Raw genomic sequence first — 17439 nt, 5'->3', positions numbered from 1 at the left:
TAGCTGACAGTAGTGACTGTTTCGCATTTACCTTTTTATCTGAGGCCCTTACTGTCAGGAAGTTGAAAAGAGCAGTTTTTGACAGTTGCCATGCGCAAGCTTTCAAAATCCATAAAAATCCTCCCTCCTCCTCTCATACAAGTCCAGGCACAGGTTATAACACGTTCCCCTTGCACGATAGAAAGCATGCTATGTATGTTCTAAGTCGTTTCAGTAGTGTCCGACTCCTTGTAACCCACAGGACTGTAGCCCGCCAGGTGCCTCTGTCCACAGAACTCTCCAGGCAAGAATACTGGAGTGGATAGCCATTCTCTTCTCCAGGGGATTTTCCTGACCCAGGGATCGAACCTGGGTCTCCTGCGTTGAAGGCAGATTCTTTACCATCTGTGCTACCAGGGGAGCCCATAGAAAGCATATGAGAGTCTTAACCTAACCCCTGAGGAAGTCAAACATTATCTCAAGTGATTTTATTTTAAAGCTACTTACAGTCATCATGCCATCCAGAAGGCCAGTCTCAGGCCTGGGTGGAGCCTGCAATCTTTCCATGGACCACTTCTCGATGATGGCGGACACGTGAGGGTTGTCAATATTCAGCAGCCGAAACCCGGTCATATTTACACCACTGTACCTATAGAGTTCCAGATCTAAAGCAAATAAGTCCTGTGCAGTATTAAAAATGATAAAAGAAGAAAGAGTTAACATTTTCAGCATTCTTGATGCAAAAGAGAGCTAACGCTTGCAGAAGCAACAGATTAAAACAAGCACGGCAGCGATCATCACACTGGTGCTATAAAAGAACGTTTCCCGTTGTTCTTCATTTGCATGCTGCCTGACAAATTCTAAGGCAGTAATAATTCTCATTTTCATCTATTTGTTTTTGCGATACTGTTAGAGTTTGTACAAACCGAGAACAGGAATTAAGCTGCCAATAATTAGCATGCCCTCGGACACAGGATATGCCAGTCTGAGAAGCTAGAGCATTTTGTTCCTAAGGATATAGTCCTTTGGGGAGTTGAAGGGGCCTTTGTGTCCATTCGGTACACTGCTTTTATTTTCTAGATGAGGAAACCAAGGTTCTGAGTGGTGATGTGACTGACCTGAGAATGATCCACTTGGTGGCAGTACCACCTGTCTCCCTCATAACTTTCTGCCCCACGCTGCAAAGGAGGTGAAGTTTGGATATTACATACACATTTGACAGGAAGATCACTCTCAGCAAAAAAAAAAACAAAATAATTTTCTGCTCATTGAAACTAACCCATGTCTCATATAATGAGAGCATGAAAATTGCTCACTAGACACAAGCTTAGAATAAGAAACAAACGGTTCTTTTCAGAGAATAAACTAGAGCCTGTGGTTGTATGGATATGAATATCTTTTTTAAAAAATTTATTTATTTTAATTGGAGGCTAATTAGTTTACAGTATTGTATTGGTTTTGCCATACATCAACATGAATCCACCATGGGGGATATAATATCTTAACAGTAGGACTTGTTCTTTTAGATAATGTTTCAGAGGAAAAAACTTGAACCCATCCTAGTATTTTCCATTATATATGAGGGCTGAATTTAAACCAAAAGTTTTGTTGGTTTGCATTTAAAATAGACTTAAGTGATCATTTCAACTTTTTTCCTATAAACAAAGGTTAGACTCTAAAGCAGGTCATTAAAATATCTCACATTTTGGAATGAGCCAAAATTTCAAAATAGTATTTAATGGTTAATAAAAGAAAAAAAAATTCCATAAAAATTTTCTACCAGTGTAACTGCTTTATTGAAAGTACAAGACCACATTATCTGCGATGATAGTCGTTACTAAAGAGGAAAACCTCAGGAACATTTCATGATTTATGTGTGCAGAAGATGCATACACATTTATTCTTTTGAATAACTCTTCTGTATCACTACTTCCAAGATAACTTTACATTAGACTGTGGAATCTTAAGAATGCTGTTCTGAACTCCTGGCTCATGTGAGAAAAAATGCACTGCCTTTTAAATTGTTATGTTTATTTCCCCTGCACTAAGTAACTAATTTTCTTTTGTCTTTAAGTTTCATTAATACTCATGAACAAAACCGGTAAGACAACAAAAGCAAAGCATGGCAGAATGCAGATAAAACCAAAGGAAATTGCTTAAAGAAGCAAATTTAAAGAATAAGATCCAAGGCAGAATGATTCCTTTAGCACACTCCATGAATACAAGGAAAGTTAACTCAAGTTACAGGGGATCAGAGAGAAACTTTCAGGATGCATATTGATTCCCTTATTAATTCAACAGTACAGAAATACAATACACTAATGTGAATGCGCTAAATACGTGCGAAATTCATTTGGTCTCCAAACTGTTTCTGTGCAAGATAGAATATGGAGAGTTCGAGGGCCAATTGTCAACATCCCCTTGTTAGTGGAGGATGAGGCAATAGTGTGAAGGCAACTGGTCTGTCCTTCCATTGAAGACTAGCCTTCTTAGGTTTCATTGTTTATATTTTTCTCAAATTTCAACAAAACCAACCCTTAAAGGCATATACACCTGGGAAGGATGGAAAGTTCAGAGGCAGACGGCCATCTCGCCTTGGGTAAGACGTATGTGTTCATGGTGATGGAGATGGGCAATATTCGTGAGCAGAGTAAGACACTTTCTGGTTCTCAGGGTCTCCCTTGACTCTTCTGACAGAGGATCCCATCAGGATGTCAACGAGGGAGTGAAGACCACGGAAACTTAAGTTCAGGAACTTCTGCCCTGCATCCTACTCTCTGACTCCCAGCTCAGGAGCAGTGATAATTTTAACACCTGCCCCATAGCATTTGTCTTGTGATATCCTCTGCAGCCCTTCCTGCTCTCAGAGATACTCAGTTGAGGACTGGAGTTTACTGCCTCCAGAAGTAGGTACACGAGACCTGTCTGGTCCTTGTTCCAAAGGCTTTGATTTCCCTGATGCACCAGCCTACTTTGCCAGATTTCTTTGGGAAAACGATACTCTTATTGAATCTTGCAAATCTGGGTAGATTTTAAGCTGACACACTTTTACAGGTTAGAAATGGAGGTTGATCACGTGTCTTCTCATGTAAGAGAATGGAGTGTGTGTTGGGAGTGGTGTATTGTGTGTGCGGCTGACAGCTAACACATCATTTTGATGTGTTAAATGCTTAAATCATTCTTCCTAGACCTGATAATCTCTCAAAAGTTAAGGTTGTATAGCTTCTTTTGACTGTCTCAGGCTTACAGCCATGGTTTTTCTTATGATGAAAAATGTTCAATGTGGAAAGCCTCTACCAAATTCCTTATCTTGATAGTCTTCCAAATACCTGACATGTGACCCCTGGCTAAACCAGCTGTCCACTGGACACAGGTGGAGAAATCACATCAGATAGCATGCCAAGATACACTTTAGTGTGTCCACTAATATATGTAGCAAATACAGATGATTCTTCTTTATTAATAGTTTGTACTTTGGCAGTTTCTATTTAATGGAAGCTTTATTTTAATTCCTTTCTGGATGCACATGCATTGATGCTAGTTAAGAATGAAGGGAGGGAGGGAAGAAGGGAAGAAAGAAGGGAAGGAAGGAAGGAAAGAAGACACTTGATGTTTAGCATTTCTAGATTTAGAGGATTCTTAGGAAAATAAAACAAACCTCCGTGACAATATCCTGCCTTTGCCACCAGGGCTGACTTTAAAATAACCAAAGATTTTTTGATAGTGTGAAATACATTTCCACCAGATATGCTTACCAGGGTTGTGAAAAAGTAATGATAGTATTCAGTCATCATGCCCATGAACAGGATCTGCCAAAGAGAAATAAGGGAAAACAATCAGAAACAGAATTATAAGAAGAAATAGATGATTAGTAGGTTGACTGCAGTAGCCTGGCGACATAGAATAGGAAGGAGCTTTGGAAATTCAGAGACTCAGTAGATAGAAACCTGAGACAAATCAATGAGTAATGTGGAGCTAGGACCCAGGCCACTGATCTCCATCCTATGTGCTTTCATCACGTTGTGCTTGACCTTCATGGGAGAAATTGGTCGGCTGATCAAATTTAAACATAGTTCATGCTCAACATATTTTATATCTGGAGTTGTCCAGAATGGCACAGAGTCTTGCCTTTTCTACTGCTTGGGTTTCTGAGTAATCCCATGCTGAGATATATATTTTATTGATCTCCTTAGCTTTAGTACTTATCATAGTGCCTCAGAGTAAAACTCATTAAATGTTGGATTGGCAATACTGATATGTAGATATATTTAAATGAAGATCTATACATATGCACTCTGAACCCCTCCTCTCTACCCTTTCCCATCTCATCCCACAGAACAAGTAGGGGAAAAGAGGGTTGTTTATAAATAGAAAGACGGAACTATTTTTGTACTTCTTCTCACTGCCTCTTAAGTCTGATTCTGTTATCTAATTGGGATCCTGGCAGTTCCAACATTCTGTGTGTACAGTTTTTATTTGGTGGGGAGGAGCAAAAAAGAGGTAAACAGAAATGACCAAGGTTCTAAATAGAGGTAATTTCTTAAACTGTGGTCTTTTGCTTGGATTCCTGGAAATGGTGTCCATTGAGAAGAAACAGCTCCACGTGCTTTGGAGGTAAGATTGTCACTGATCTTTTAAATCAAGAGTATCACTTTCTTAGCTTTCCCTGGTGGATCAGAGGTAGAGAATCTGTCTGCCAACCTAGGAGACAAGGGTTTGATCCCTGAGTTGGGAAGATCCCCTGGAGAAGGAAATGGCAACCCACTCTAGTATTTTTGCCTGGGAAATCCCATGGACAGAGGAGCCTGGCAGGCTACCGTCCATGGGATCACAAAAGAGTCCAAAAGGACTTAGTGACTAAATGACAACAGCATCACCTTCCTTGGGGCCGGTCACTAAAGGCCTGGGTGCTGTCTTTTTGGTATCTGCATAGAAATGAATGGAGAAGACTCAGAAATCAAACTTTCAAGACAGTTATCCCCATAACTCATAAATGCTGGATTCAAATGAGAATCCCCTCTGGAAGTTTTAAAATCAGATATTCTTAGACTCCATCCCAGAGACCTCTTGAATTAGAATTTCTGAGAGTGGAATTTCTGTATTTCACAGCAATGGTTGGGAATCACTGTTTTGTGGAAAACTTGTCCATTTGCATTATGGAACAAGGGCTTTCATAACTTCAGTTTATGAAGAGGTGGATTGAAAAGGTCTTCAGAAAAGCAACACAAGCTATCAGAGGTTTTGGAAGATGCCTAAGATATGTAGCCTAGAATGATTTTACACCAAAGGGGAGGGAACATTTGGAGACAGTGCATACATAACATACAGAAGCACAGATCTGACATTTCCTGTGCTTTCACTGCTAACACAGAAACAAGAGGAATATTTAGTGAAATTGTAATGTCATGAAGGTAAGACAAATGACAGGAAACTCTCCCTATGAATCATAAGCCCACAGTATGCAAGTCACTCCTATGGTGATAACAAGACCAGGTGCACAAAAGGATTTTTAAAAGGGTAGAATTGCTTTAGGGCCATCAATAACATTTAAAGGCATGCATGGTGAGGTCTTGTTAGCTGATCCCTTATATCAGTGGAGAATAAAGAGCTAACCTGCTGGGGTCACTCAGAATTCAATTTTTCATTTTGGTCGTTAGTGTAATTGCAGCTGAGATTATCTCTTGAAAGGGAACTGATAAGTTTTATGTCAGGATACAGACCTGGACACTGAGGTTTAAAATATTATTTCTGAAACTGAAAAAAAACACCAAGTCACCTGAATTTTAAGCCTTTTATATGGGTGGATTTTTCTTTTTAAATTTTATTATGGAGGCATTTGATCACCAATTGAGAGCACAAATTTTTTTCTTAAAACAAACATTCAACCAATTATTATTATTTGTAATTCCTGGAGGTAAATACTCATCTAAAATGTCTCTTATTTAATGTTAGAAAAGAGTTATGCAGATGCAGTGAATAAACAGCTAATGAACCTGCTTTTGTTGGTGCTGACCTTGCATCTTCCACATACACTTTTTTATTTGATATTCCACAAAAATCCCCATTCTTGACTTTCCTACCTAGAGCCTAGGTCAGTGCTTCCTAGAATGAAAATTAAGAAGCAAGTATAGTCATGGATCACTGAGCTGTCAGCTTTGTGGACTCTCTAGTACACGAGTGAATGAGAAACTTTCAGACTGAAATAAAACTAATATCAACTCATTGGAAAAGACCCTGATGCTGGGAATGATTGAAAGCAAAAGTAGAAGAGGGCGGCAGAGGATTAAATGGTTATATAGCATCACTGACTCAGTAGATACAAATTTAAGTAAACTCCAGGAGATAAAGAAGGATAGGGAAACCTGGTATGCTGTAGTCCATGGGGTTGCAGAGTTAGACATGACTTAGTGACTTAACAACAAGTCAGTTTCACCAAAGGTGATGTTTTTTAAATAATTGTGCTTATAATGATTTGTAGACTGATGAAGACTGGCTGCTCTGTTGTCTAACAGTTGTATACATTGCATTTTATAGCATTAGTATAACGATTTTCTTTCTGTGTCAACATTGGTATTTCAACTAAAAGTCGTTAAGGGATTATGAAAATGCCACATCAAGATAAATGTCAGTTTTTTAAATAAAGAGTGTAATCATGATATGGGGATTTTTAAATGGCTCTTTGCAAAACTGACTTTTTCCTAACAAACAATACTCTAAACTTTGTTACTGTGCTTTGCTGAGTTGACCAGGAGGTGCTGACATAGGCAGTGTGTACTTTATCAAGACAGTATTGCCAGGGACTGTTTTTGGCTCTACTGAAATTATTTTTAATGGTGCAAAGCACATCACATCACACACACAATTAAGTGATAAACATGGCTGTCAATACTATTTATATTGATGCTTCATTCCCCTTAATTACTTCCACCAATATTTTAATAATGGTTGTTTCCTAACAGAATTATTTTTATTAAATAACTTGAGATCATATTATTGATGTAGTTTGGTAGACGGTAAACATCTAGCTCTTTCAATACCATTGTATATCTATAGTAGGGATTTATCGAGTACCTATTAGTCTTCTCAGTTTTGCAAGACCCATAGTGTAGACTTCACTAGAGCCACTGCCAATTTTTCAAATTGAAAGGTGCATGATAGGATTATATTTCTTGAGTCCTTGAGCTTGGGTGTGGTCATGTGCTGGTTTGGGTCAAGGAAGGGAGAAAGCGACTGATACATGTCACCCTCCTCATCCTGACAGAGATCTCACTCACCCTGGCTAACATGTTAGGTGACTAACATGGTTATCAGTGCCAGGCAAACTAAGGTTTTTTTTTCCTGAATACATACAATTTTCTGTTTCATGAATACTGCACAATATGTCATGTGTGTGTTTTGATAATTAGGGACTTCAGGGTCAAAATTGTGGGTCTTCAACTAGCAACTCATCAGGAAAAAGGATATATATTCTATGTGCTAATGTCATTCAGATTTATGGTTTTCTTACCTAATTTTCCCCTTGATGCCAACTCCTCTCCTCTCTTAAAAAATATTTATGACTTTGTTTCAAATTATTTTTCTAGGCTGCTTTGATTCTTTGTATAATAAAGATATAACATAAATAATCATGGTTGAGAGAAGGTTAATAATTTTCTTTTTCCATAGAGAAAGGTGATCTATTTCGATCTGATGTAACTGGGCTGAATAACAAAAAAGGCCTCCAACAAAATACCGTTCATAGTTAATCATACTCTATGTCCATACAGAATCAGTTATAAGAACTCAAAGGCTTTCATAGATGGTGACAGTTCAAGTTATGTGTCAATTTGATTGGGCCAAGGGGTGCCCAGATTAAACATTATTTCTGGATGTATCTTTGAAGGTGTTTCCAGATAAATAAGCTTTTGAAAAAGCAGATGATCCTCCCCAATACGGTAGGCATCATCCAATCCCCTGAGAGCTTGATTAGAACAAAAAGGTAGAGGAAGAAGGAATTCACCTCTTTTCCTTCCTGCCTGACTGCCTGAGCTGGGACACTGGCTTTGTCCAGGCCTAGGGCTGAGATTTTCACCATTGAATTCTTCTGGTTTTCAGGCCTACAGTTTCAGACTGTAATTACCCAACAGCTTTCCTGGGTCTCTAGCTTGTAGATGGTGGATTGTGAAGCCTTCTCTGTCTCCATGGCTCAACTGGTAAAGAATCCATCTTCAGTGCAGGAGTCCTAGGCCCAATCAAGGAGACCTAGGTCCGATCCTTGGGCTGGGAAGATCCCCTAGAGAAAGGAAAGGCTACCCACTCCAGTATCGGGGCCTGGACTCTATAGTCTGTGGGGTTGTTCAGGGGAGGCACACTGACTGAAACCGCCCATCCTGGCCAGACACCACAGTGGCCATTTCATGAGTTGTTTTACAACAGGAGATCCCTGTAAGGAACACAGAACTAATAAGCCACCACCAACCAGAAAAGTTCAGGAAAGGTCAAAAGGAGACAGCACATGTCCGACCGCCTCCCAGAATCCTTCTCTCTGGCATCCATCTTGGCTGAACAAGGCTGCACCGCCAGGAAGGGCTCTGAGTCAGAATGATTGGCTAAAGACAACCTGGAAACAAATCCCATCACCATAAAACCCGAGACTGCAAGCCATGTGGCAGAGCTGTTCTCCTGGGCTCCCTTACCCTACTGCTCTCCACCTGGGTGCCCTTTCCCAGTAAAATCTCTTGCTTTGTCAGCACATGTGTCTCCTCAGACAATTCATTTCCGAGTGTTAGACAAGAGCCCAGTTTTGGGGACCGGAACGGGATCCCCTTTCCTGCAACAGGGTCACAAGAGTCAGACAGGACTGAGTGACTTTCACTTCATTTCACTTCTGTCTCCATAGTTACATGAACCAATTCCTCATAATTAATCTCTTCAAGTACATTTCCTATTGGTTCTGTTTCTCTGGAGAACCCTGGCTAATACAGAGAACAATAGAAAAATACTAAAAGTCCTACATAGTCTGCATATTTATGGCATTCCATTCTATCTAGATAACACAGTCTTTAAACCAGTGAGGGGAAGGGTGACTGACCCTAAATGAAGGCTTTCTCTGTATCAGGCTACTATAGATATGCCACAAGACTATTCTATTGTTTCAGTGGTTAGAAAATAATTATAGTTTTTTTTGTAGTTAAAATGAATTATTAAGAAGCAGAACAAAACTCATTGCCAGTTGACTCTTGGAAGAACAAGTCTAATGACCCCTCTGTTATTAAGACACTTTGAAATATCAGTTCAGTTCAGTTCAGTTGCTCACTCGTGTCTGATTCTTTGTGACCCCATGGACTGCAACATGCCAAACCTCCCTGTCCATCACCAACTCCTGGAGTCCACCCAAACCCATGCCCATCAAGTCAGTGGTGCCATCCAGCCATCTCATCCTCTGTCATCCCCTTCTTCCCCTGCCTTCAATCTTTCCCAGCATCAGGGTCTTTTCCAATGAGTCAGTTCTTCACATCAGGTGGCCAAAGGATTGGAGTTTCAGCCTCAATATCAGTCCTTCCAGTGAATATTCAGGACTGATCTCCTTCAGAATGGACTGGCTGGATCTCCTTGCAGTCCAAGGGACTCTCAAGAGTCTTCTCCAACACCACAGTTCAAAAGCATCAATTCTTCAGCACTCAGCTTTCTTTATAGTCCAACTCTCACATCCATACATGACCACTGGAAAATCCTTAGCTTTGACTGCTGTTGCTGTCCTTTATTGGCAAAGTAATGTCTCTGCTTTTTAATATGCTGTCTAGGTTGGTCATAACTTTTCTTAATAGTTCTTGTCCAATGACTGTGATGGCACTACCTCTCTAGAGTTTTTACAACAGAACCTCATGGCTTTGTTCACAATAACACTGACTCTTCTTGATCTAGTGCTATTGTTCTTGGGAAAGATTACCTCTTGGATTTAGATCAGTAAATGTTATCACATACAGCCTGAGCATCACAAAGGCCATATTTTAGTTTGTCTTGACAGCCCTCATTCAAGTCTAGGTAAAGATAGTTTGGGGGTCTAATTCCTGTGATTGGTGAGAGAGTTGGTCTATAAGACACTTAGAAAGTCTCTGGGTAAAAGTCTTTCCATAACGTGTTCTGTTATCTTAAGATGCCTATGTTACATTTCAATTGAATTATTTTCCAGAAGGCAATGCAGAGATATGAAGACAGAAACTCACAAACTCTCAGCATCCATTGCTAAAAGCAATTCATATGTCACAAATAATTGGCATAATGCTGCTACCATAGTAGCAGAACCTTAAAATGGAACCTGAAGTGCTCCTAAGCAATTTTGAGGCATTCTTGTAATATTTATAAGGGTTTTTATTACTGCATCTTTTCATTGAAAGATAGGTGTCTTTGAAGTTCATATTGACTAACCTGAACTGTATTGTTCCTTTTATAACCTTCTCAATATCAGGATAAATTCTATACCATCAGACATAGTTTTTAGTCAATAATTTCAAATGAACAGTTTCCAAATGTGTGACATGTGATGTGGCTAAAATAATTGCTTTACCCCAAGATAGAAATAAGTCATTTCAGCATAGGAATAATCTTCAGGAAACAGTTGAATAATACCAGGCCTCAGAGAAGCAATTTTGAGAAGAAGACTTGATCTCTAGGGTGTAACTCTTTCTCACCTGCCAACTATAGTACTTCTGGCTGCAATTATACTATCCTCCGAGCAGAAAGCACCTTGGACAACACAATTTTTAACACTGGTCATCAGTAGAACAAGCTAGGTATAAGCAGGGCCTTAGATCAGTTTTTATTGATACAAAAAGGAAAAGATACTCATATTAAGGCTTCCCTGGTGGCTCAGATTATAAAGAATCTGCCTGCAGTGAAAGAGGCCCAAGTTTGATCCCTGAATAGGGAATATTGCCTGGATAAGGAAATGGCAACCCACTCTAGTATTCTTGCCTGGTAAATCCCATGGACAGAGGAACCTGGTGGTGCATGGGGTTGCAAAGAGTCAGACATGACTGAGAGACTAACAATCATACAACACTAACTGACTACGACATATCCACAAAGGGAACAGTGGAATGTAAGAAAAATAGCCCTGGATCCCTAAAAACCCTGATATACAGAAAACCACCCATCTCCTTAAAGAGTAGGCTGGATAATGGCCCTTTAAACATGACCACATCCTAATTTCCAGAATCTGTTAACATGTTACTATACATGACAAAAGAACTTTGAGGATGTGATTAAACATCTTAATTTATGGGAGATACTCTGGGTTAGGGCTTCTCTTGTGGCTCTGATGGTAAAGAATCTGCCTGAAATGCGGGAGATAGGGTTCAATCCCTTCAGCTAAAGCTCCAATACTTTGGCCACTTAATACGAAGAGCTAACTCATTGGAAAAGACCCCAATGCTGGGAAAGATTGAAGGCAGGAGGAGAAGGGGATGACAGAGGATGAGATGGCTGGATGGCATCACTGATTCAATGGACATGAGTTTGAGCAAACACTGGGAGATAGAGAAGGACAGGGAAGCCTGGCATTTTGCAGTCCATGGGGTTGCAGAGAAGGACAGGACCTAGAAACTAAACAACAATGACAACTCTGGCTTATTCAGATGGGCCCAGTGTAGTCACAAGGGTTCTTATAAGATGGAAGCTGATGTTCAGAAGGCAGAGAAGTGACAGGAAGGTGGAAACCGAGGGAATGCAAGGCAATGTAATGTGGGACCACAAGCCAAGGAATGAAGACAACGTCTACTGGGGTCGCACAGAGTCAGACGCGACTGAAGTGACTTAGCAGCAGCAGCAGCAGCAGAACTGGAAAAGGCAAGGAATGATTTCTCCCAAATCCTTCAGAAGGGATATAGCCCTGTCAACACCTAGATTTTAGACATCTGACATCCAGAACTGTTGGAGAATAAATTTGCATTGTTTTAAGCCACTCCATTTGTGATCATTTGTTGTTAGCACAGCAACAGGAAGCCAACACACCTCATTTGTTCATCTTTATGGCCTATGAGACTGCACAATTTTGGTGTATTGATATCAAGAGCATGTATCAAAAGGAAAAATGACTTGTTTGAAGTTGAAAACTTTCTAAATTTCTCTGTGCGTCTCCACTCACATTCATATACTAACCACACACATGTACACAGATACAAGCTACCCACAGAGAGACTCTAGGGTTCCCTTCCATTGGGAGATCGTGCAGTGCAATCTATAAATCCAGGCCACTTTCCCCCTGCCTCCAAGTGAAAACAAAGAAAGTCAAAGCTGTTCCACCAAGTGTTGGTGAATGGAATACCTGTACTATTTGGGAGTGTCTTGCAGTCTTAGGTACTATATAGGCTTCTCTTTCCAGAGGTCTGGTCAGAAGAAGAAAGGAAACTGGTACTAATAGATATTAATAAGTGAATTGGAGACCATGGGGTTTAGTTTAGCTTCAGAAGGTAATCCTACTAGAAGAGCCACATGGCATCATCCATGTGCAGAAAGAAAAGATTATGCAGTTTAAGGGGTTTGTGCTGCTGACAACAGGAGCAGGGGGAAAAAAAAAAAAAAGATTTCCCCCTGCCAAAATGAAATAGGCAACCTGGCAAACAGGAGAGAGTAAAGCTTCTAGACTTCCCTGGTGGCCCAGACAGTAAAGCATCTGTCTACAATGCGGAAGACCCGGTTCGATCCCTGGGTTGGGAAGATCCCCTGGAGAAGGAAATGGCAATCCACTCCAGTACTATTGCCTGGAAAATCTCATGGACAGAGGAGCCTGGTAGTGTACAGACCATGGGGTTGCAAAGAGTCAGACACGACTGAGCGACTTCACTTAACTTAACTTAAAACTTTTAGAGGATTACATGAACCCAAAGGATAAACTTTCTGCAACATTCAGGGGAAGCTGGTGGAAATCAGATGTGTAAGAGGACCAGAGTGGAAGAAAAGTTATAATAGCAAAGAATATGTAGCTGATTCACTTCATTGTACAGAAGAAACTAACAACACTGTAAAGCAATTATATTCCATTTTTTAAAAAAAGAGCTGAATGAATCTAGAAGCTGGAAAGTTAACAGAGAATATGCTGCATACACTGCAATCTTTTCACAATAAGTTTTTTCTTAATGGTGGTGATAAAACCTCAAATTTGCCTGAGGGTAACATTTTGAGGGAGAAATAGTCATGAAATCATTAAATGATGATCTTCTTGGTCTCATGATATCTTTGTAGCATACAGAAGTTATGATGTGGGTCCTGTTTCTCTGCCTTTTTGGCTTTTCGGATGACTTTATTTTGTAAATTTATCTAATAGCTATCAGACTTAGAAAATAATTATTTGTATCAGTGTTTTTCAGGGCACTAGACTCTCCAAAGAACTTTGTAGAAAACACCAATGTCTGTACCCATCACTAAATATTATGATTTATTTGGTCTAAAGTATGTTCTAGGCATTGATATCTATGATACCGATACTCTCCAGGTGATGCTTACACATAGCCAGAGCTGAGAATCACTCATTTATATCAACCAAGCATATTTTAAAGCTGTAACGATAATGATCAAATCTACTATTTGATAGGGCTTCCCTGGTGATTCAGATGGTAAAGAATCTGCCTGCAGTGCAGGAGGCCCAGGTTTGATCCCTGGATCAGGAAGATTTCCTAGAGATGGGAACGGCTTACCCACTCCAGTATTCTTGCCTGGAGGATTCCACAGATAGAGGAGCCTGGAGGGCTATAGTCCAAGGGGTCGCAAAGAGTCGGACACAACTGAACAACCAATACTTTCACGCTATTTCACTTCACAACATGTCCACTGCCATTACATGTTCTTTATCTGCTACTGGGGAGGAAGAGTTATCATCAGTTTACAGATTTGAAGGATACAGCATGGTTATAGTATTTGAACCCAAGTATGACTTCAATCCTGAACTCTTTATGCTGTATTTATAATAGGAGGTCAATGTGGGAAGGATGTCAGGGATTTGTACAAAGTCTTTCTGGACTTCTAGAACCCAAATAAAAGCATATGGTCCTTGGTGAGAGCAAAGGTAGAAGGACAAGAACAGGATCTTTATCTTAAGGAATGAATCCATCAAGCCAAGAAAGCTCGATAAGCTGCCCACTGATCTTTGTTCAAAGAGCTGCACACCACTCTAAAAGGTTGTACCATGGGTGATGTCACAGGTACTATGAGGAGTCTTCCTAACTTTTCCTCCTACTGTCAGGAATTCAGACCTACATGGCTCTTCTACTACAACATCTCTTTACATATTAGAATTAATTTGATCCTAATTTTAAATCCCTTTAGTGTCTTTCAGGAACTTTAATCTCTTTAATGTAATCAGCCTTCATCAAGAAAGGAGAGTTTGTAAAAAGAATAGTAATGAAATTGTTAAAATTGTGTAATACATACAATAATAGTTATTTTTGTGTTGTTGTTCAGTCGCCAAGTTGTGTCTGACTCTTTGTGACCCCATGAACCGCAGCCTCCCCTATCCTTCACCATCTCCAGGAGCTTGCTCAAATTCATGTCCATTGAGTTAGTGATGCCATCCAATCACTTCATCTTCTGTTGTCCCCTTCTCCTCCTGACTTCTATCTTTCCCAGCATCAGGGTCTTTTCCAAAGAGTCAGCTCTTTGCAGCAGGCGGCCAAAGTATTGGAACTTCAGCTTCAGCATCAGTCCTTCCAATGAATAATCAGGGTTTATCTCCTTTAGTATTGACTGCTTTGATCTTTTGTGTACTTGTTATAATGGTAATGTACACAAGATGTGGGGGACTTGCATGACACGCTAAACAATGTGGCCTTTATGATTAAGTCAATAAGGGGGTGGGAGAGAGTACTCCGGAATTTCAAACATGAGAGGGATAAGATCAGATATTTTATCTAAAATGAACATTTTTTGAGGCTACAAAGAGGCTGGATGGAGTAAAAGAGAGGGAGGGGACTTGTGACCAAGGGATCAATTGTTCTAGTACAGGAGGAAGATGATGAAAGTGATGGAGAAAAGGAGGTAGAATATGGAACATATTTAGAAGGCAGAATCTTCAGCATTCAGTAACTAATAATAAATAAAGGAGAGTCCTAGGTTTCTGGCTTGAGTACTTGAATGGTATTTCTAGTTACCAAGACAGGGACCAGAGGAGAAACAGGTTGGTTGGAGGAAGGATGAGGAAGAAGATGTAATGTGTTAAGTTTGGCATGGAGATTGAATGACATCAGATGGGATCTTCATGAGCTAACGAGACAGTAATTCAGGCTGAAGGAAGGTTTGGGAACCACTACTGTGATGTGGTGGGGGAGGTGACAGGGCTAGAATTAGGATTGGGAAGCACTGTATACTCTTGTAGTTTTGTCTAGATACCCTACCTCTAATAATACTGATGACGATTATCCGTAGCATGTGGAATATTTCATGTGTCAGTGGGGAGCTGCTTAATGCCTTTAAGGTATTGTCACATTTAACTATTCTCAAAACAACATGAGTTATGTGCTGCGACATTCCCATTTTACAGATACAGCAAATAGCAAGTTACTAAGTCCTCTACTAAACAACCTCATCCAGTACATTGGAATTTTCCATAGTTGTTTTTTTTTTGTTTGTTTGTTTTTAATTGAAGTATAGTTGACTCACAGTGTTGTGTAGATTTCAGGTGTACACCTTATATATATATATACATATAATATGCAATATATAATATATATTATTTTTCAGAGATATAATCCTCTCCTTTTTAAAATTAATTTTTATTGCAGTATAGTTACTTTACAATGTTGTATTAGTTTCTGTTGTTGTTCAGTCACGAAGTCCTGTCTGACTCTTTGTGACCCCATGAGCTGCAGCAAGCCAGGCTTCCCACTATCCCCCAGAGTTTGCTCAGGTTCTTGTCCATTGAGTCAGTGATGTTATGCAACCATCTCATCCTCTGCCGCCCTCTTCTCCTTTTGCCTGTGAGTCTGTATTACATAGCAAAGTGAATCAGCCATACATATACATGCATCCCCTCTTTTTTGGATTTCTTTCGCACTCAAGTCACTACAGAGTGAGCTATACAGTACGTTCTCGTTAGTTATCTATTTTATACATAGCATCAGTAGTGTATATGTGTCAGTCTCAAGTATTTTATTCTCCCCCTTCACCCCAGTACAGTCTTTAGCACATTGGAAATATCCAATATGTGTTAGCTGAATAAATGGTGACATTTACATCTTACAGGATCACCCTTAAGACAAAAAAATGTGACTAACAGTCATGGGGAAAGTAGGGTGGAGTGATCTTTTTGATAGAATCTCACATTTATCATTTTGAATCTTGCATGTATGATTCTTGCAGCTTCCTTGGTGGCTCAGACGGTAAAGCATCTGCCTGCAATGTGGGAGACCTGGGTTTGATCCCTGGGTTGGGAAGATCCTTTGGAGAAGGAAATGGCAACTCACTCCAGTACTCTTGCTTGGAAAATTCCATGGATCAGTCAGTTCAGGTCAGTTCAGTCGCTCAGTCATGTCCAACTCTTTGCGACCCCATGAATCACAGCACACCAGGCCTCCCTGTCTATCACCATCTCCCGGAGTTCACTCAAACTCACGTCCATTGACTCAGTGATGCCATCCAGCCATCTCATCCTCTGTCATCCCCTTCTCCTCCTGCCCCCAATCCCTCCCAGCGTCAGAGTCTTTTCCAATGAGTCAACTCTTCGCATGTGGTGGCCAGAGGACTGGAGTTTCAGCTTTAGCATCATTCCTTCCAAAGAACACCCAGGACTAATCTCCTTTAGAACGGACTGGCTGGATCTCCTTGCAGTCCAAGGGACTCTCAAGAGTCTTCTCCAATACCACAGCTCAAAAGCATCAATTCTTTGGTGCTCAGCTTTCTTCACAGTCAAACTCTCACATCCATACATGACTGCTGGAAAAACCACAGCCTTGACTAGACGGACCTTTGTTGACAAAAGAATGTCTCTGCTTTTTAATATGCAATCTAGGTTGGTCATAACCCTCCTTCCAAGGAGTAAGCGTCTTTTAATTTCATGGCTGCAGTCACCATCTGCAGTGATTTTGGAGCCCCCAAAAATAAAGTCTGACACTGTTTCCACTGTTTCCCCATCTATTTCCCATGAAGTGATGGGACCAGATGCCATGATCTTAGTTTTCTGAATGTTGAGCTTTAAGCCAACTTTTTCGCTCTCCTCTTTCACTTTCATCAAGAGGCTTTTTAGTTCCTCTTCACTTTCTACCATAAGGGTGGTATCATCTGCATATCTGAGGTTATTGATATTTCTCCCGGCAATCTTGATTCCAACTTGTACTTCTTCCAGCCCAGTGTTTCTCATGATATACTCTGCGTATAAGTTAAATAAGCAGGGTGACAATATACGGCCTTGATGTACTCGTTTTCTTATTTGGAACCAGTCTGTTGTTCCATGTCCAGTTCTAACTATTGCTTCCTGACCTGCATATAGGTTTC

The 17439-nt window shown here is 40.2% G+C and overlaps 1 protein-coding gene across 9 annotated transcripts in view; it reads right to left on the bottom strand.

The window, feature by feature from the left end:
* GRIK1 (glutamate ionotropic receptor kainate type subunit 1) overlaps positions 1–17439 on the bottom strand; it is a 465070-nt gene that overhangs the window by 123433 nt on the left and 324198 nt on the right. For all 9 annotated transcript variants that reach the window (XM_070367863.1, XM_070367989.1, XM_070367928.1 and 6 more), the window contains 2 exons: positions 3735–3788; positions 487–660 (listed from right to left, as the gene is read on the bottom strand). In XM_070367863.1, the coding sequence (XP_070223964.1) occupies positions 487–660; positions 3735–3788 (228 nt within the window). The remainder of the gene's footprint in view (positions 1–486; positions 661–3734; positions 3789–17439) is intronic.

This window comes from Bos mutus, chromosome 1, assembly GCF_027580195.1.
Source record: "Bos mutus isolate GX-2022 chromosome 1, NWIPB_WYAK_1.1, whole genome shotgun sequence".
Lineage (NCBI taxonomy): Eukaryota > Metazoa > Chordata > Mammalia > Artiodactyla > Bovidae > Bos > Bos mutus.
This window is presented reverse-complemented; position numbering and strand designations above follow the sequence as displayed.